Source organism: Lineus longissimus, chromosome 9 (genome assembly GCF_910592395.1).
Source record: "Lineus longissimus chromosome 9, tnLinLong1.2, whole genome shotgun sequence".
Lineage (NCBI taxonomy): Eukaryota > Metazoa > Nemertea > Pilidiophora > Heteronemertea > Lineidae > Lineus > Lineus longissimus.
The window spans coordinates 18,491,855-18,512,077 of NC_088316.1; the positions used below are offsets into that span (position 1 = coordinate 18,491,855).

The 20,223-nt window shown below is 42.5% G+C and overlaps 1 protein-coding gene across 4 annotated transcripts; it reads right to left on the bottom strand.

Moving 5' to 3' along the window:
- Window positions 1-647: 647 nt before the first annotated feature.
- Window positions 648-20,177, bottom strand: LOC135493279 (transcription initiation factor TFIID subunit 1-like). 4 transcript variants are annotated; one of them, XM_064780474.1, is made up of 37 exons: window positions 20,068-20,177; window positions 19,532-19,864; window positions 19,128-19,238; window positions 18,704-18,927; window positions 18,150-18,470; window positions 17,731-17,913; window positions 17,285-17,513; window positions 16,935-17,033; window positions 16,595-16,704; window positions 16,206-16,403; window positions 15,889-16,005; window positions 15,489-15,662; window positions 15,170-15,343; window positions 14,695-14,885; window positions 14,353-14,467; window positions 13,936-14,077; window positions 13,501-13,710; window positions 13,169-13,314; window positions 12,957-13,079; window positions 12,628-12,712; window positions 8,452-8,548; window positions 8,101-8,224; window positions 7,858-7,983; window positions 7,412-7,548; window positions 7,153-7,212; window positions 6,834-6,969; window positions 5,635-5,846; window positions 5,320-5,431; window positions 4,759-5,103; window positions 4,400-4,519; window positions 3,975-4,067; window positions 3,535-3,687; window positions 3,229-3,352; window positions 2,720-2,853; window positions 2,365-2,460; window positions 1,509-1,587; window positions 648-1,315 (listed from the first exon to the last, which is right to left on the bottom strand). In XM_064780474.1, exons 2-37 carry the CDS (start codon window positions 19,842-19,844, stop codon window positions 927-929), a joined length of 5,802 nt encoding a protein of 1,933 aa, XP_064636544.1. In that variant the 5' UTR covers window positions 19,845-19,864; window positions 20,068-20,177; the 3' UTR covers window positions 648-926. The 4 variants fall into 4 exon arrangements, with proteins under 4 accessions (XP_064636544.1, XP_064636542.1, XP_064636543.1 ...); XM_064780472.1 differs by having other exon boundaries at window positions 6,828-6,969; XM_064780473.1 differs by having other exon boundaries at window positions 12,957-13,082.
- Between the last annotated feature and the right edge of the window lie 46 nt (window positions 20,178-20,223).

The following is a 20,223-nucleotide window of genomic DNA, read 5'->3' on the forward strand; positions in this document are numbered from 1 at the left end:
TCAGATTAATCACACTCATATATCAAATATGCAGTTGGTGTAATTTTTTAGACGTGTCGACGTGCCTCTCTCCAAGCAGTCTCTCCAAGTCGTTCCAGGGGCAGTTTCCATCGCCGAGGAGTTTGTACGTGCTTTGCCTCACAGCTGAAGACCGAAAGAGACATTACACTGCATTCACGGTTATCGCAACCAAAACAGAGCGTTCTCGTTTCAGACGATCCGAACAACTGGAACTTGAACAGATTGTTGATAGGCTACACAATGTAACCATTACAAACGCACTGTTTTTGAACAAACGCTGTCTTCAAAGGTCAAAGTTTGCCAATAACGATGTGGTGGTCACCAGTACTGGAAATAATAGAACACGAACAGCCGGGTCCATCCATCACGCCGGCCATGTGTTCGATGCAGATAGGCCCTTCCGGTGTGCAAATTTCATTATACTTCGTCTGTCTTGCAATCAATATTTTTCCACATATATCATTGATAAGCCCCCTTCTCCATACCCATTCCCATCTAGTTACTCATCACGCAGGAAGATTTAATTTCATGTAGGCCTATATTTGCCTTGAAATAAATCTGGGCATTGCCTAGAGTTTTTGAAACAAGTCAGCAAGGCAGGATGCAGAGGGACAAATGACAAGATATTCTTCTCTTGAATTGTTTTTTTAATAATGGATAATGAACTATACAATGATTACATACATGTACAGATAACTGTACTCACATGATTTTATTCACAGTCTCAAAATAATGATCTTCATGATTAAATGCACAAGTCACAAAAAGTTTATGAAGTCACAACTAGACTTGTAGTTGCTTACAGACAGGTAAAATGACAGTCCATTTCAGTTTCACCTCCAATGCTATAATGTCACATGATCAGGAAAAGTATCTATCTACACACTCCTTTCAGAATTTTTGCATCATGATTCGAAAAATTCATTAAAGTCAAATCCTTCGTTGCCCCCCTGCCCTCCCTCAGCTCCGTCCTCGTTTTCTCCATCACTTTCAGACATTTGGAGGTCGTTTGAAAGATTCGTACTCGGGCCAGCCACACCTGTGCTATCCTCCTCCTGCAGTACTTGCCCGTGGTTCTCCGGTAATTTGAGTGACGTGCTCTGCAGAAAGAAAGCAGCCGGGTCGTAGCTATCGTAGGAGTCCTCATTTGGCACATATTGAACGGACTGGACCTGCATTGGTTCGCCTTCGTATTGCTGTTGTTCTGGGAAGCCTTGCTGAGCACTCTCATCCTGTGGGAAACTTTCATCTTGACCCGCTTCATATTCGTATTCTTCATTTTCATATTCTTCATCTGAAAACGAAGCATGATTGACAATTACTCTAGACGGAAAATGGATTGTTATCACTTGGAGCATCTGACAGAAAAGTGGCAATCCAGTACCTTTTATTTTAACAGATGTACAAACCCCAGCTATTTCAAGATTGGAACCATTCTTTGTAAATCATTAACGACCCCCATCCTCGTTAATATGGGATCCACTTACCAGACATGCCGTTCTCACTATTCTCTGGTGATATTTGTAAATCTTTGGCCAGCAAGGAACTGTCATCTTGGCTACGATCCTGCAAAGTAAACATTGGTGTTAAACCGGTTATCTAGTTTTATGAAGGAAGAAAGTTGAAGTTTTGGGGATATCAATTACAACAGTAGAGGTCATCATCCGACTTCTACCCGGTCCAGGGTTGGCTCTGTGAATTGTTTCCTCCTAGCCACTTTTTAGTCAAGTGGCTGTCACTTTTAGCCATATTGAGTCAGCTCTAGCCATTGCCGATCGTTTGTCCATCTTGGGGCCGACCCAGCCCACAGTAACATGTGCGAGAATGGCAGCCCGCCAGTACTGAGACTAGCAAATCAACGAATGATTCGAGGAACCCGTGACCGGAGACTCCATGGCAACGAAGCGAGCGGGAAACTAGCCGATAATGTATGCGTAAGGCGATCAGCAGCGCCACCAAAATCACTAGCGGCAACGGGTAGAACTAATAATGTTTGAGTAAGGCGACCAGCAGCACCATCACTGTAGCGGCAACGGGTAGAACTACAATGCAGACGATAGCAACCACATATGATAGCGCGGCCGCCCGCAAATATGATAAAGTTTGACTGACCAACGATCGTTCCTTGGTGCATTTGGTGTGGAAGTGGATCTTTTTGATAGACTTTGACCAATTTTCGTACAACACTGTTACTCTCTCGTCAAATCATGGCAATTCAAATTGAATTCGCAAAATTTTTAGCCAGACATTGTTTTACATTCGCCACTCATGTGCAGCATTCGCAAGTGGCGAAAATGCGAATCCTGAAACCTTGCTTTTTGTAATAAATGAACTTTTCTTCACCTGTAGTTCACTGTCATCTTGTCCCATTGCCTCAGCCGACTCGTCAAGACCCTCAATGTCTACGTAATCACCATCCATGCCATGACCCCTCATCTCCTGAAAATAAGGGTCAGAGTATGAAGAACATGAATTACATACTGGATTGTGAAACTTCTGAAGAAAAAATAAGATTTCTATTTTGGTGGATTGCAAAAAAATCTTTCTGTCGGCCTTTCCCACTCCCAGGTCAGGCTAAAATGGTAGCCTGGCTGTTTCTCGGCAAGCTGGGGAACTGACTCTCCATGGTGAAGAAGGCACTGTTAAGCCAACATGTCTGAAAGTAGCAGCAGCAAGAGCGAGAGGGGAACCCACTTACCCTTCTGATTGCACCCGAGGCCTGTTCAAGGTCATCCTCTTCTCTCGGTGGGAACACACTGCTGTGAGGATCCTCAACAATCGTCATATTCTTGTTCATACTGAAACTATCATTGCTCTCATTGTCACCACCACCTGGAAGACGAACAGTTTCAACTTTGACAATTAAATAACAACATGTATCATGTAACACAAAAAATGCCTCAAAAGATATGACAGGAAACTTGAAAAAATATCTAAACAACCACTAGAAAACTTCTGATCAACCCATGAAGATAACAGTAATACTATCTGTGCCACAATCCACTTATAACTGTCAAAGTCATATGTTCTTCAATTTATTTCTTAAATGGCTTCAGCCTTAAAAATCTTAACAAGACTAAATCACAGGCACAACAATGACACAATTTACTCTTGTTGTGGGTAAGGACCAATCAAAAGGGTATTGCTGCATTGGCCATCTGCAGAAAAAGACGAGAGGTGAACACATCGCTGAACATCGCAACCTACCCAAAATACTATCATCAAAATTGAATGAAGTTCCGGTAGTGATGCTGTCAGTCTCAATAGCAGCCATGGCAGTCTCCTGGGCAATCTTGATGTTCTTCTCCAACGGAAGCATGTCTTCATCATGCTAGAAATGACAGAATGTCTTATAGCAGGATTGTTGATTACACAGGGAAAGCTATCCTTAATTAATGTCTTTAATCCTAGGTTGGATTCTGCTGAAAATCCTATATGACTGTTGTTGTACTCGTGTGCTGTGGCATTCTGATGAAATAAGGAAAACAATTGCTCAATCTTACATGTACATACCATTTGTAACAGTTCTCTGCATGTATGCAGCATGGCTTTGGCAGAGGCTGTAAACGGGCTCTCTTGGCCATTGTACTTGATGCTGTTCGTGTAGATGAGTTCAACATCACCTAGGAACTGCTCTCGGTCGTGGTACTTGTGTGCCTTAACATTCTGAGAAAATGAGGAAAAGAAAGGAAACTTGAAGCATCAATAAACGGTTTCATGATGACTTGCCAATACATGTAGCATGTATAGATGACAAAGAAATCTGAAGTGCATGACTTAGGCAGAACTGGGCCAGATGGTGGCTTGGGATTTGATCCCAGTTTATCAACTAACAAAGAAATTGGCATGGAATTAAGATCTACGTACTGTAACATGATGAAACAAGTTACATTGTTGAATGGCCTTAGAAATAAAAAGAAAAGGTTATGATGAGAAGGATGAGAGTTACATGCCTTCAAGAGTGTCCCAAGATCCATCGGACGTTTGATGATGTCGTAGTAATCTTTCACCATCTTCTTATTGACTGGATTATGGAATGGCCAGGACTGGAGGATCAAGAAAATGATGTTAAATGTTGTTGGAGCACTTGCAGAATCCACAAGCCCATAAGGTTTACAGTTATGTAGATAGCATCAGACTTAAACTTGGTAACTAAAGAGAGATAGTGACTCTGGATGCTACTCTGATCTCCCTTTCTCAATGTTAACACTTCCTTTTTGAGATTACTTCGAACTTTTATTTGTTTTTGCTCAGGAAAATTTAGCCAAACACTAGAGTTATCAGTGTTGCAAATCATGGTTGGACCCATATGATCACCACTCAACTCCCCAGAGCTCCAACAGCAAAATTGATCATTAGGAAATGTATAACCACTCACTCCGTCGACAGCCTTAAGATTAGCCACGATGTTCTCTAAGATATACGAGAGAGCCACCTGGTCATTGTCATCGAGAAGTGGATTGATGGCTTTCTCTAATCGCATCAGACGGTCCTCTTTCTGAAAACGAAAAAACAGAGAAAAATTTTATGAGGCAGTTTTTAAACCCTTTTGCAACAGTTGACCAGCAGAGCAGTACACAATGCCAAAGGATGACCCTGTAGTCAATTTTGATACTCATATCTTGCTTTCCACTTAATTCACTGGTGCCCCAAGGTGTACGTGATTTACAATATGGCCAAGTTACTGAAGAGCGTCGTGTGGCCGAAGCCTCAGTAGGTTTTGACGAGAAGTCTTACCTCTGCAATTCTCTGAAGACACAAATCCATCATGTGCTGGGCAGCTCGGGTCAGAGCACTCTTTGGACCGTTATACTGCTTACTATTTTCAACAATCTGATTTGTGTCCATGATGAACTGTTCACGCGAGTGGTATGACCGGTTCCGGATATTCTCACGGATCTTCTGCAGGTCCATGGGTTTCTTGATTAACCGATAGTAGTCTGGCACCACCTTCGTGCTGACTGGGAACAAGAATGGCTGGATGTCAGGCAAGTCCCTCATTTCGTTCAGGATAGACTCAAACACACTGGATAACGTCACCTGGGGATCTGTCCTACGCCGATTCGATTGCTTGTGTGGACGCTGGAATAGAGATGTTCAACTTAAAGCTTCTGGCCGAGTCAGCGACACAAGGACTGCTATATGATATTGGTTTTTACATCGTATGATATCACTTTTGCCAACATAGCCAATGTATTTTTGGCACCAAGATGTTTGACCCTTGAACCAACAGCCGCATTGCGATTATCTTGTTGGTTTCTCACAGATGCAGGTAACCTGTGTCATTCTTCACATTACCTTGAGGTAATCACAGTGAACGACCGTCCCAGCTCGCTGTCTCTTCCTTTGCTGCTTGACGCTCATTTTAGGGAACTTGAGAACAAGGGACTTGCGCCTCATATCTTCAGCACTGAAAAAAGAATGATTACAATCTAACAGCCCATTCCAATTGAGATGATGAGCACATTGAAGGAGTTCTATGGGATAATGCCAGCCGACACTAGTCTAGTTTATTAGAGATCCTGTGAAGAGGTGCTGTAGATATACACCTAGAAGTTGGAAGAATGAGCATATTTTCTGATCCTGCCCTCCACACTGGAAACTTCCACTTACTGCTCAATCAAGTTCTTTGACAACACAATCTTTGTCCCCTCAACATTGATCAGCTCGTTATCGTTAAGCGTTGCCTTCAATTCCTCTTCTTCTTCCTGTTCTTCCGTCATGGCCACCGGTTTTGATGGCAGAATCGGTGCAGTCTTCGAATATAGGGGGCACTCCTTGTTTGTCCTCATATGTCCAATTTGACCGCATGCTCCACACTTCAACTGAAAAGTTAAGAAAAGTCTATTAGATCAACTCCAATTTTGGAAGAACCAAGTGTCTCAGAGAAATCCCAAATCTTTCATTTAGAACCAAGTTCAAATATGCGAGGGAAGTTTCTGGGACACCTAGGTTCTGAAATTATGTTAGTAAGTGGCAATGTGAGATGATTAATGACTATGAGAGGTTAGAATTGAATAGAAGCGAACAGAAAAACAACCAATTTTGACGAACATTCCTTGAATCAAGGAATTGTGAAATTTCTTGCAGCTGTTGGTTATTCAATCATCTTGGTAAAACATCTTTTAGCTGATGCCTCTGTTAACAGAACACCTTCTCTATTAAGGACACTGATTTTGGTCCCAAATTGGTCATTCAATCTGCCTCCTGCAATCAGAACACCTTCTCTATTAAGGACACTGATTTTGGTCCCAAACTGGTCATTCAATCTGCCTCCTGCAATCAGAACACCTCTCTATTAAGGACAGCATTTGTCAGTCTCAAGAGAGTTGTTAATGGTGAGGAGCTTTTTGTCAATCCCAAGAGTGTCCTTGATAGAGAGGTTCAACTGTAAATAACAAGTGAGCCTAAGATTGTTAGATTGGTTAGAGAGGTGGTGGTTAGAACTGAATAGAAAGACTTCGCTTTTGTTTACCAAACAAAAACTCCAGTGCCAGGCCAGGTTAAAGGTTTCAACAATCGCTCACACTTGCACAGCTTTTGGCCATGAATCATTGAAATACAGATGGACATTGTGCCAAAAGTTGAGCTTATCATCAACTTGGTTCAAATTTTCTTGTCGTTGCACTAAGCCAGGGGTAGAACATTGTCGTTTCAAGAGGCACCGTAACTTTTGGCTTGAAAATGGCACTTTCACTATTTCAATGAAAACAAGACGAACGCTGTACAAATGGGACCGAATTCGTTAAGAGCCCTCAGCCGGCCAGCACTCTCAGAGTAGCACCCAGCATTCTCATGAAATTTGCCTTTACTTTCAAAGGTGGCGCATCTTTCTTCTTTTTCTTCTTGGGGATCATGATTGGCTCGATGGGGAAGGGGTCACCGCTGACTGTACGTTCTTTATCCTTTTCCTGGTTACGCTTGATACGTCGGAGTTGCTCTTGGATTCTGAAAGATTAACAAATACATCTACGTGTAGTTCAATCCGGTGCCAGTGATGCCATTTGTTTTGGCATGGCAGGAAATTTCAAACACTCAATCCGGCTGCAACTGCCTGATCAGGAGGTTCTCCCCATGGAAGATAACCACCCAAAGCGGCAAGAGTTCCCGACTGCCAATAATCAATCTCACCTTCTTCTCTCTTTTTTCATCTCCTCCTTCTGCGCCTCATCAAGCGTAGCAAATTGTTTACTGAAAACAAAGATGGAATCTGTAAATCATCCAGGGGTATAGGTTATGAGTTGACACAAGCACAAAACAACACACCTAAAGTTTGAACTATCATATCATCAATGAGCATGTAGGTATCTGATTAGACACACAGGGGACAGAGGCCAGCCGTCTCTAGGGTGGTAATTCCATCTAAATGAACAAGAATTCTGAGACTTACATGAACGATGGATCTTTAGTTTGCCTGATCCTGACATACGTGTCTATAACTGACGGCTTCCTCACCACCTCTGTTCTCACATACTCCTTGCCATTCTCATTGCGGAAGGTACGTGTGATCTTCAGTTTTCGACCACCCTGCAAAAGTTGAACAAATGTTTCATCAATGACTGCCAATTCCTTTTCATCAAGGAAGTCTCTTGCATTAGATTCTCCAAGTCTATATCAGATACCAGTTGATCATTTTTGAGTTTCTATACAAAGAGGGCGAGCAACCATAACAAAATCCATTTTTCTGACCCCTAGATCACCCTGACCCTCCCCAGGTCTCACTACCCATACAGTGAATTCCAAACAACGAATTTGCTTTCGTTCCCAACTAGCCCATCAGATAGAGTTTATATAATTCCAGAGAGACTGATGCCAATGGGATTCCCTTGAACTTACAATACTGGCTCCGCTCCCTACAGACATATTATCATCATCCTTTTTCTTCTTGTCATCCTTGATATCCTCACCCATGATCATCTTGTGGAGTTTGATTCTCTCCTGTTCTTCCTGCTCAAGTTTCATCTAAAACGAGAACGAATAAGAAATGTTACGTAGTTTGGCCAACACAATAGTTATTGCAGGTACAAGTAGCTGTAATAGAAATCTTTGGTTTGTGAGGTGCCTTCGTCATGTACATACCTGAGATGTAGTCTTCTTATTAGCGAGCATATTTTCGATATTTTTTCCCATCTCCTCAAAATCTGAATCGTCACTCTCTGAACCCCCTTCATCGGTTGACAACACTTCATTCGAAGATAGCACCCTGAAAATAAGGTATGTTATTGGTTACCGAATATCAGCCTTTCCGCTTGAGTGGCAATCAGGATCGAACAAACATTACCCTGGGGAGGGAGGGGCTAGTACACATGGGCAACAACACATGGGAATTAGATTATGGTATGTGTAGCAATGAATAGGCCTAAGCAATGATGATTTTGATACTAAAAATGAGCAAAGAGGCATAACTTTACCAGATGAGGCCTTACTTACTTATTTTGTAGATCAAATATCCTCTGACATTCTTCTTTGTAACGTTCCTGGTGTTCGGCCATTGAGAATCGATTTCCTCGAGCAAACTTACTCATAGCTGGAGTAAGAAATATACAACGATTACACATTTGATTTCAGAGAAAAACATTCAAATGTGGGTCAACAGACTCATCATCATCATCATCATATTGTAGGCATTTATGACCATTTTTGATCAGCTCTTGAAGTTATATCTTGCGTGACCACGATGCTACATGTAGGGTGCCAGCCAAAAAGTGCCAGTAAACATCACAGACAGTTTATATACCTTACAATCTATAAAATCTCTGATGCATAATTTCAGGACCTATTATATGAAAGTGGAATGCACAGGGCTCTCTCCTCATGCCACAACCATCATAAACTTTGTTCAATTGTGTAACTTGTTTGTATAGCTAATCATTCTGCTCATCCTGAAGGCAAAAAACATAAACTAATACAGTAGAACTATCTATTAAGGACACCCTAGGGACTGACAAGTGCTGTCCTTAATAGAGAGGTATCCTGATTAGAGAGGTCAAATTAAATGGAAATGACCAATTTGGGACCAAAACTAGTGTCCTTAATAGAGAGGTTGTCCCTAATAGAGAGGTGTCCACTAAGGGAGGTTCTACTGTATTTCAAACGATGCCTGTTCATATCCAATTTAACTCCTTTCAGCATTAAAAACAAAACAGTTGTCAGAACATGTAACATCACAACTTAACAATTGTACCTTCCGAAACATCTTGAAGTTCTGGACCCAGAAGTATTAAGGTAGCAGGAAGGGTTGGGCGTTTGTGGTTTCTGAGTCTGAGGGGGTTGGTGTCTGTTGACTGTGCTTTAAGAGAGACTAGGCATGGCGCCAGTCTCTCTTAAAGCACAGTCAACAGGCATTTGGTCTCAGTATTTGGGTTTTGATTGCCATGACTGTACCCCTGTAAAAGTCAGAGGAGGAGAAGTTTGGAATGATGAAAGCATTGAAGAAGAAGAAATGTTATTATTGAGGAAAGCAAAATTTATTATGAGACAAGAAGGCAGTGTCCTGACTTGATTATTTTGAAAATGGCGGTCTGAACACATTAAAAGGTGGAACATGGCATTTTAACGACTTTGAAGTGTTCCGCAGTTAAAGGGAGACTACAGGCAGCAGCTAGGTAGGCAAGATAAAGTCATACAAATTTGCCAATAGGGGTCAGTCATATCTCTAGGCATGGCGCCAGTCTCTCTTAAAGCACAGTCAACAGGCATTTGGTCTTAGTATTTGGGTAAGTACAGAATCAAGGCAGCTGAGAGAGCAATGATTGAACGATGCTGTGGACAAGTCCAAGGATACTGCATCAGTCACGACCAACTTCTCATCAGAAAGCGTCACCACCAGCATATTCAATGTTCAGTTCCAACCTGTACCAGTCCAATGCACGCCTGTCATGGTCAGCAGTGGTCAGCTAAGCGCGATATGGAACATTCTTTTCCGAAACTCAAGCGAGGGAAGTCTGCTCATTAGCCTATCTCGCGCACTGCTCCTTCTTGTCAAACATCGTAGTGAAATCGTGGTACAGTGGGGCGTCCTCGAGGATTGCAGCTGGTCGGACAGACGTGAGGTGGAATGTGGGCGGCTGCACTTCTTCGTTGATGTGCGATGGCAGATAGCACAGTTGTTGCGTTGCATGACAGCTGAAAGTGAATGTGATATCATAGAACTGAGGCGTTTGCAATGAGACTATAGGTGAAGTAGAAGCAAGGAGTGAAATGGGCCATCTTCCAGTGACTAATATACAGAGTAAGGGCACTGGGTGTTGTTAGATTCAGCATTGAATGTATTCCTCGTACAAGCGTGAATAGTGTGGACATACAGTGAGAGGTGAGAGACCCCTATTGACTACTTCTTGTAACTTTATCTTGGATATTATATTAGTATTGAACTTCTAGCCATGGAATATGAAGAAATTGAAGTTGTAGGCATGGAATATGAAAAATTATTCAACGGTGAAAGACATTATTCCATGAGGCTTTGCCGTGATCGCAAAGGACGCGACGCGATTGGTTCACATGCTAATGAGGTATGATAATGATAATTACCTCTATAATGCTACTTGGATAGCGACTGTGTCGTTGATTGCAACAGTGGTCTATGTCAATGTGTGCCTGTAATGTCAATGAAGTATGATGAGATGATGACGATAGTGCAATTATTAAATATTGGCAAGAGATCATACTACAACATAGGTCTTGTTTTTGACAGATGACTGTGCGACATTCCCATTGGGTCTTGTTAGAGTCAGCGCTGCATGTATTCCTTGTACAAGCTTGAATAGTTGTGACGGACTTTGAGGGGTGAGAGACCCCTATCGGCTACTTCGGCTAACTTTATCTTGCCTACCTAGCTGCTAGCAATAGTGCCCCTTTATCAAGACTGAAACCCACTGTGCGGGACTAAGAAATTACCTTTATAATCCTAGTTGGATAACCACTCTGTAGATGATTTGAAGAGTGCTCTGTGGATGTGTGCCTGTAATGTCAATGAAAGTATGATGAGGTGATGACGATAGTGGAATGACGAAATATTGGAAAGAGATCTATTCCTAGGAGAACATATGTCCTGCTTTGACTAGGTGGCGCATTTTAGAATCAGCAGTGAGCACTGTGTGTAACATGGTGGAGGCAGCGGAGATAATAACTGTGTCGAAAGTATTGTTATAGGGCCTTCCCTAGGCCCATGGGGTTAAATTTACAATCCACGATTGAAAAGACGTAGTTTGATCGCATTCAACTATAAATCCATTGAACAGTTGTGTTCCTTTAGTCAACCGATGACCTTTTGTTGGGCCATGATCGGGGATTGTAAACTGTAAATGTATTATGGACTGGGAGACGGGGGAAACACAAGTGAAATAGACCAAAACAAGTGATTTTGGGGCTTTCGTTTAGACGCATGCCCCACATGCGCAATGCTGGATTATACGGTTCATGTGAACTTGTTGACATCTACATGAACTTGTTGACATCTACATGATCATGATCTAGTGCTGTTATTGGTCATGGTACATGGTAGGCCTAATCATCATGGCTATATGTTTCAGGAAAAGCTCGGAGTAAAATGAACTGCCGATGAATAATGATGTTGTCCATGTTTACCATGTTTACTAGTACATAGCCATAGGGTTTGCACTGGCCAGTGCACTTTCTGCACGTCGTCAAGGTCATGTACGTGATACCTTGCATAGGCCCTATTTTGTTTTTTGAATGCGCATGCTTTTTGGCCAAAATCACTTGTACCAACACTTATGAATAATGTCTTCTTATCCCTATGACTCCATACACAGTGAGGGCATTCTCCCATTCCCATCAAATGGTAACTTATTGTACCGTATCAGGGTGGAAGTTGGGGAGCAGATACCTACCGCTGCACGCCTGTCATAATCAGCTGCAGTGATGAGCTTAGCGCGATATGGAACATTCTTCAGAAACTCAAGCGAGGGAAGTCTGCTCATTAGCATATCTCGCGCACTGCTCCTTCTTGTCAAACATCGTAGTGAAATCGTAATGGAAAACGTCTGGCTTTGCGCCAGACGTTGAGACTAATAAGTGAAGAACTTATAGGTAAAGAACTTCTACTTGCGCGAGACTGCTCTGATAAAATTATCATTGCAGAGACTACGGTGACGTACACATATATTTTTTACAATCAAAAATGCCCTCAAAAGACGATATGGAATGATTATTTTATTGATATTTCCTACTATATACCTTCCAATTATCACTTTATACAAATAGATCGGCGTAAGGTCGCATGCTTTTCTTTCCTGGTGACACTATAAAGCAAAATAGTTGCAACCCCGTAAATGCGCTATAAGTCCAATAATAAGTGACGGTGACCCGTTATAAATGTTTCGCTAGCTTCGCTTTTTTGCCGCTACGCGGCGCGTTGGGCCCTTGCGTCTAGGATTTGGAGAAAACGTGTCAGGAGAGAGCATATAATTTTTACCTATTTCTCGTTTAAAATACATTGTGCTTGTTGGTGCTTTTACTGAACTCCACCTTTAAAGGGAGATTATAGGCAGGAGCCAGGTAGGCCAGATTAAAGTTACACGGACTCCGATAGGGGTCTCTCCTATCTCAAAAATGTATCTGCATGTTTATACAACTGTTACTTACTTCCAGTCTCCTGGCCGGCCTTCGCCTGCTCGGTTGACATCGTCCTCACAACGTCAATCACTTCCCAACGAGACAGCTTCTTGATCTAGAAGAAATATAGGCAGGGGATTATTTTGGTCTTGGTCAGATACCTCCATAATAATATGACTGAGAAATTACACGGATAGGCCAAGAGTATGGTTAGAAGCTATAAAATTTAGTTTTTGGATGCAACATTTAGTATACACTCCTTTATCGTATTTCAAAGCAAACCTCTAGTGAATATGGACCAAGTGTTTACCTCACATGACCCTCTACTGGTTTTGTTGTTTATTAGTCCCTATTCTTACCTCGGACTCGGGCACTCCAAACTTCTTCAGCAGCTGCTTAGCATCCTTGAGATTCAGTCGTCTAAGATCAGCATCCGTACCGGTCACAGTCTTCTTCTGAGGTGTATTTTGTTTATCTTCATCCTGCTAAGAAAAGGTCAAGGAGTACAAATTAGTACCAGAATCATCCGGGAGGTTAACCATCAAACATTACTAGTATTTGCACAACTTACCTGTTTCTGCTGAGGTTTATTTGGCATCTTGACATAGGAAAACCCCTCACCACACCCCGTTGGGTCAGTCACACCGGTCAGGGACAGCAAGCACTTGCCCTTCATGGCCGCTATGTAAGCTCTTGTAGTGTTCCACGGGGCCGTCCGTACCTATGGAGACAATGAGAACTATGAGAACAGGGATATTGCAGGGCAAGCAATACAATAACTGGCCTCTTTGTAACAGTAACAGCCCATATTAGGTACCTCGAGTTATCATGTAGAGGAGCTCTTTTAACTAGAAATTGGAAGTGAAACCACCTCACGAAAGATTCCGCACACACAAGCTACAGGTACCTCATCATCCATCTTTGATTCTTCATCATTTTCCTCTTCTGGAGCAAACAGTGACTTCTCCCCATAGCCTGCATCTTTTAGGCGCTGCTCCGCTGCCAACATTGAGTAGTAACCGCAGCACTCCTCAGGTGAAACCATTGCCCTCATTTCCTCTTCAGTAGGCAGCCGGAAATCTGACTTCAAAACCCACCAATTGGAGTCCATACCTTCAGAGACAAGTCAAGAATATGAGTGTTGAGTACAAGTATAAGTATACTGTGTCGATGCTATTTAGCCGGTTGACGGGTGCCTATACAAAAGGCCTACATTACGTTTCTTGGCCTATACCAAACAGACGCACCAGAACTGGCTAATTTGGTGTAAAATAACGTTATACAGACCATTTTGGCCACAGCAGCCTCTTGCAAAATAGTGTCTAAACCAATATTTACCAGTTCTTTTGAAATCAGCGCAGAGTTTCAGTCTCTTTCTGATGCTGCTCTCAGAATGTGACGGGAAAGCCTTTTTGATATCGTCCATTCTGATCCTCTTGGGTTGATCTTTGCTCTTGTAGAACAGCCGATATATAAAGACCTGCAATGACACAAGTATACTTGCAAGGCCGGAATGAAGGCAGGCGCAGTGATCTTGTCAAACACCAATTACGACCTGCAAGGTCCCAAACCAAATTCTTGTCACATTTTAGTACTAGTATAGTGCATGAGATAAAACACAATAATTTTGACTAGCTACTCAGCCAGAACATATTGTTCTTAGCTGAGTAAGATCTGAGGGTGGGTGAAAAATCTCCCTTGTCAGCACATCGAACTTATTTAACTTTACTTACTTGGATAAAATTTGAAACCTACCTGTAGGAAGTCTCTGATGAAATTATTGGCTCGTTTGGAATTGGGTCCAGGCACCTCATACAGCGGACAGCACTGACCGATCGTGTACACCGATGGCACGTTGCGGATATGGTAGCTGAAATAATACAGGTTGGCAAATTCTGTTACGGTATGAACCTGGGTCAGAAGAGTTTCTGAGTGGAAGATCGAGTGACATGGGTGCTACCCTCCATACATGTAGTTCTTGGTTTGTAAGCAGACGTCAGTGCATATGTCACATTATTTGGCAATGAAAGGTCTTATCAACTGAAGTTAACATGACCACTTCATATCTAAATTCCTCACAGGCCCTCAAATACTTACTGGTGCCTTGTGCGTATAATAAGGAAGTCTGAATCAGCCACTTTATGTTCGTAGATTGGTGCTCTAAACATGGCATTCTCAAACGCCTGTACAACCTGCCCAGGAGCCTGGGAGCCGAGGAACGGTGAAGTGTGAGCGTACGCAAGCTCGCCGTATTTGAACGTGGGTGGGTTGTGGTCCTTTCCAGGTTTCTGAAGTGACACCGAAAGGAATGTTTACATTAGAACTAGCTGATATGATATTGGAACACACTGTATATAGTTTCAGAAGACTTCTCATGCGCAAGTCCTCTTTGGAAGATGAAGGTGAATAGAGGAGCAAGTAGTAGAGTGCAGTTGTGCTGTAGAAACCTTGGTGTTATGTTTGTTGTCTTCTAGAGGAATCGAAATTGATGAGATATCCAGCCCACCCAGTGTTGCGATTTGAGAAATACACAAACTTGTAGTTTAAACACTTGAAGTCAGGAAGTACTCACCCTCTTGTAGTAATTTTTAATTTTGGTTGCCATGCCAACCTGCATGATGAGGGGTGGGAACTCCTCTGAGAACTCAGCGAGGATGAGATCGCCGTCCATGCCAGTCAGGTCCTGGGGAGTCCGCATGAAAAACATCTCCCCACCGCCAGACGCCGAACGCTCCTGGTCTCGTAACTTTAAAAGGTAATAGAATATGATAATTATGAACTGACAGAGGTATCACTAAAACTGAAAAGGTTCTATTCAAATATGGTTGAAATCCGAGTTGGTTTCACTACTCAATTATGTATGGGGGGAAAGTTCACCAAAATGTACCCACCTTAGCTTTCCTTCTGATCTGCTTCAACAGTGGAAGGACGGGCTGTGGGTTGCTTGTTGCCAGAGCTCCATGGGAGTATTTCTTGAGGGGTGGCCGATGGAATGTACGCAACTTCATTGGACCCATATGAGTTGGGAAGAAAGGTTGTCGAAGCTCAAGGGCAGGGATTGAATGCTGGAAAACAGTATTGAGGGTTTAGGAACTGATATCGAAAAGGAGGTATTGGTTGTCTTACCAAACACTGGCAGGTGGATCTTATATCTAGACCAAAGAGCGGCTTTGGGTGAAAGTCAAATGACTATGTACTCCACTCGAGCTGTGGTTGACGAGAGTGAGGTAACTGATTTCTATTTCTCCACGATGCCAAAAAAGTGAAATGGTAAAAACTGTGGATGCCTACCTGTATCAAACTACCACCAAGGTTTGTCCTGAGAGCATTGTCCAGGCTAAGTTTAGGATTATAATACTCATCATTAGACATGTTGAATGGATCCTTGTTTTGTACCTCTGGCTCCTCCTGAAGAGAAAATATCGACAACAATGCTCATTTACATGCATGTAAGCAGACATCATCAGGAGCACCCCTTCATTTACCATTCTCTGAGGTGCCATAGGGCCAGTAGAGACATTGCAAAGGTTGACCTTGTCCTCCTCTTCTTTGCTGTGTGCCTATTGATCAATACACCCCATTCTATTCTATTCTGCTCAGCCACTCACCTCTTCTTCCTCCTCCTCCTCTTTGATGATACCAGCCTTCCCAAGAAGAATCTTGGATTTTCTCACTTCCTTCTCCTTCTTGACCTGGCTGGTTTCCTGCGGCTGCGAGGGGTCCCTGTCCTCCGGTATGCCAAGGATTATGTTCTCATCATTTGGGTCTAGGGTCAGAACAGATGGTTCTGGGATGGTATCCATGTTCTGAAGGAGAGTTTGCAACTTTTTGATGTGGAAAAAAACCAAGGAGAAAGAAACAAGATAGTCCGAGCCTTCATTGCAGCCCAACTTGAGCTTGATCTCAGGACAAAGCAATGACCAGACAGGGGTTGGATCACAAATGAAATACAAGAATAAGTTTTAATCAGTTTGACGTTTTGATTATGTTTTCTCACCTCTGCATCCCATATGATATCCTCCTCCCATGACCCGTAAATAAGATCATGATTCTCGATTGGGAAGATACTGTAAAACGTTCCATCTTCGTTCTCCTGCATCCCATCATCTGGGGAAAAAGGTTAAGATAGTACGTTAAACCGCCGACATGCCTCGACTCATGCTCCATACAGCATGTTGCCAAAGCATCGATCTGCACAGAGATCACTGCATGGAGGGTTCTCTTGGGATCATAAACTAAGAAACTTGATATTCTGTCACATTTTAAATTCACCTATTTTCTGTGTAGTATGTAACTTTGCATCAGTAACAACAACTATCCACAACATCAGGACTTACCTTGCTGGCCAGGTGGCTTCAGTAGCCCCTTCTGTCCATACATCTGGAATGGGTTCTTCATTTGTCCACTAGGAAAGATAACATTGGGGCCGAGTTTGGCTGAAATAGAGATTTTGAAAATACAACTGCAACTGTCCCTTGTCACTGCGTGGCTCTTCCTTTTTCTGCCCAGCACCATGATGAAAACCAAAACTTTTTCAACCAATAGAGGACAACCACCAATGTGTACACTCTTAAAAACTTAAAGGCTATACTGTCATAGGCAAAAGCCTAGACTTTTTTTGGGAGAAAACGGATCTGATTTTTAAACACCACCTTCGAAGTTAAACCGGGACTTGAAAATGGCTTACACTGTTGAGCAAACTGTGTCTGTGTCCTGACGTTAGAACTCGGGATCCAGCCAGCTGATGCAGCTCGTTGCTTCTGCGACTGCATCACCTTCTGTCGGACCTCCTCGCCGTTCCAGATGATGTCCTCCTCCCACTGCACCTGGGAGACCATGTTAAATGCCTCATCTGGTATGTCTGGAGGAGGAACGTCCACTGGTGGAAGGGCATTCTCTTCTGGCTCATTGTTTTCCTTGAGAAAAGCATCATGTTTTGTCAGCAACCTTTTTACCAATGGAAACCAAATATTTTCTTGCAACAATAGTACTTATCAACACCACTAAGCAACTGCTTTTCTGTGAACAACATATAGGAAAAACATGAAATCTAAGTGTTCCTGTGTATACAATTAATCACAATTGTAAGAAGATAAAGAAATTACAGGTGTGACCGCAACATTTTCAACTTACACTTTTCAATTTGAAGCCATAATCAAAGCCATGTCCTGTTTCATCAATTCCTACCATATTATACCAGAGAGCAGCAGGTCCGAACCTCCATTCGGCAATCCTTGGACGATCTGGATGTTCTTCTTCACCCTCCTCCGTTTTGAGGTCTGCTTGCTCCTCTTCTTTCACTCGCATCATTTTATCCTAAAACGAGTTGGCAAAGACACAATACAAAATATGATGAAATCTTTCAGAAATCGTTTTTGCTAGACTGTCCCGAGAACCATGTTGCTGTAACCAAACCTAACAATTGAAAATTATGCCAACTTGGAAGATGTCATCAGCATTGACATGCATTGTACTTCTATTTGATTCTGACCAGGTCCACTACATTTACTGAGAAATGGGCAGATAACCTGGAACCCTCAGCTCCTTCTTACCTCATCATCAGACTCGACCTCCTCAGGGTTCGGTGGCCGTCCCCAGTCCAGATCAAACCAGAAGTCTTCATCAGCTATACTGTTCTTCTCCTCCTCATCAACCTCCATTTTCACCACACCAGATTCTGTGTCAAGTTTATCATGATCAAGCCGACCTTCACTTGAATCAGCCAGTTCCTTTTTAACTTCGACACCATCTAATTTCTTCTCGTCTTTTTTCTCTGGTTTCTTCTTGTCTGGTTCTTCCTTTTTCTTCTTTACGCGACGTTTCCACATGTGGGGGACATGTGCTGGTCGAAACAGCTTGGAGAACCTCAACACCTGGATCAGAGAATAATGCTTCTGTCTGTGTGTTTAAAGTATACGTGTTTTACCATGGGATCTAAAATTTGGCATCCAAGATAATATCATATAGATTTTATCTTTTGCTTTAAAATAACCAGTACGTTTTTGAGGGGAAAAAATTTAAAAAACTTTTTCCCCGTTTTCTCCCTACTTCGCCTTCTTTCGCCAGAGCAGGTCACAATGTATTAAGGACTGTGAGGACCACTCACCTTTCCTTCCTTAAACTCTGGGAAAAACTTATGAACGTCTAAGCCTTTGAGTTGAGGGGGTAACATTGCACCGAGGGGCGTGACTATTGGCTTGCCGTCCTTGTCCAACTCTTGGCCATCAATTTTTTTCTCTGATTTGGTATCAGATTTCCCTCCAGGTGGGAGCCACGTTGGAGGAGGCATGGCTGCTTTGTCATCACTATCATCATAATCATCTTGATCGTCTAAAACAGAAAAGACAAAATTGAAGAGATATTTTCTTGCTTGCTCAATTTGAATTTCCTCCATGTCACAAGGCCGATTTGTGGTGGAAGAAATTTCTAATCAAACTCCCAAAAAAACAATCCAGAAAATTTTGGATGCCCGACTCGACCTTTCAGCTTCCATGCTTTTCATGAGAACAGAGGTTTTCTTGGAGCCTTACTTGATTGTGGAGCCTTCAGAGAATGCATCGCCCGACTGTAGTCCTCACTGGTGTCCTCCGCTACTTCAGTGATGTCTGAGTAGTCAATGGCTGTGTCAGCTTTTTCTGCAACTGAAGAGAAAAAACTAATTCACATGTAAAAAGACTGGTTTTGTCATTGCACAGTTTATGCCAGATCTGAAATCCAGGACAACAGTAATTTAGTACTAGTTTGATGAAATGAGCTCATTACAAACATTTCCATGGAACTAAAGGTGAAAATATAGTCAACTTTCAAGTCCCTTAGACTAGTGAGAGTCATCTCAGCCAGAAATATGATCACAAGTGCTCATCCAGAGATCAGAACAGTTCACATCACATTTACACTGGGCCACTGGAATAAAAGCTGTGGAGATATTTCGTACCTTCACTGGCAGGACTCTCTGCATCTTCTGAATCACCATCAGTCTTTGCATCCTCAGTTATTTCCTTGACCATGGGTGCTATACCCCCAAGTGAACTCAGCTGACCAAGGTGTCCTCGCGCTTCCTCATCCAGATAATCCTGTGGCTCGAGTTCAAAATTCTTGTTGATGTTACCAAACAGAAAACCTGTCAACGGTGCAGACACCTTACTGGTCTCTTGCTCAGGATGATGTTCCAATGATCGGTCACCATCGAAACTGTGCTCACCGTCATCATGGTCATGGTCATGATCATGATCATCGTCACTCTCCATTTTCCAAATCTGTTTGGAAGCTGTGAAAGAAGAAATACAATTTAACAAATAGACACCCTCACCCTGTGAACTGAAAACAAACTTCGGCCATTTTTCTGGCAGGTTAGGGACCTGGCGAAATAATGGTGTAAAAGACTCCTTTCCTTGCTAAACACACAGACAGAAGCATTATTCTACCTTAAAAAGGTAAAAGTGCAATGTCACATCTAACTAGAAACATTACCCTAAATTTGTGACAATGCTCTTTTATCGAAATGCATCTGTTTAACCTCTGCAAACTGCGTTTTAGTGCAGAAAAATAGCAGAACTTTTCGATCTGTTATGGGTTTTAGTTTCACCGCACACCGCCAGTGGGCACTGAAAATCATGATATACCAGA

What these genes read in the sequence shown, in the direction of transcription:
- LOC135493279 (XM_064780471.1), bottom strand. Translation starts at nt 19,844, where the DNA reads ATGGAGAGTGACGATGATCATGATCATGACCATGACCATGATGACGGT. An exon ending in TCAAAGAACTTGATTGAGCA is followed by an intron (nt 5,432 to 5,634) that starts GTAAGTGGAAGT and finishes TTCTTTTTTCAG; the next exon opens with TGCTGAAGATATGAGGCGCA. An exon ending in GTCTTCAGAGAATTGCAGAG is followed by an intron (nt 4,520 to 4,758) that starts GTAAGACTTCTC and finishes TTTCGTTTTCAG; the next exon opens with AAAGAGGACCGTCTGATGCG.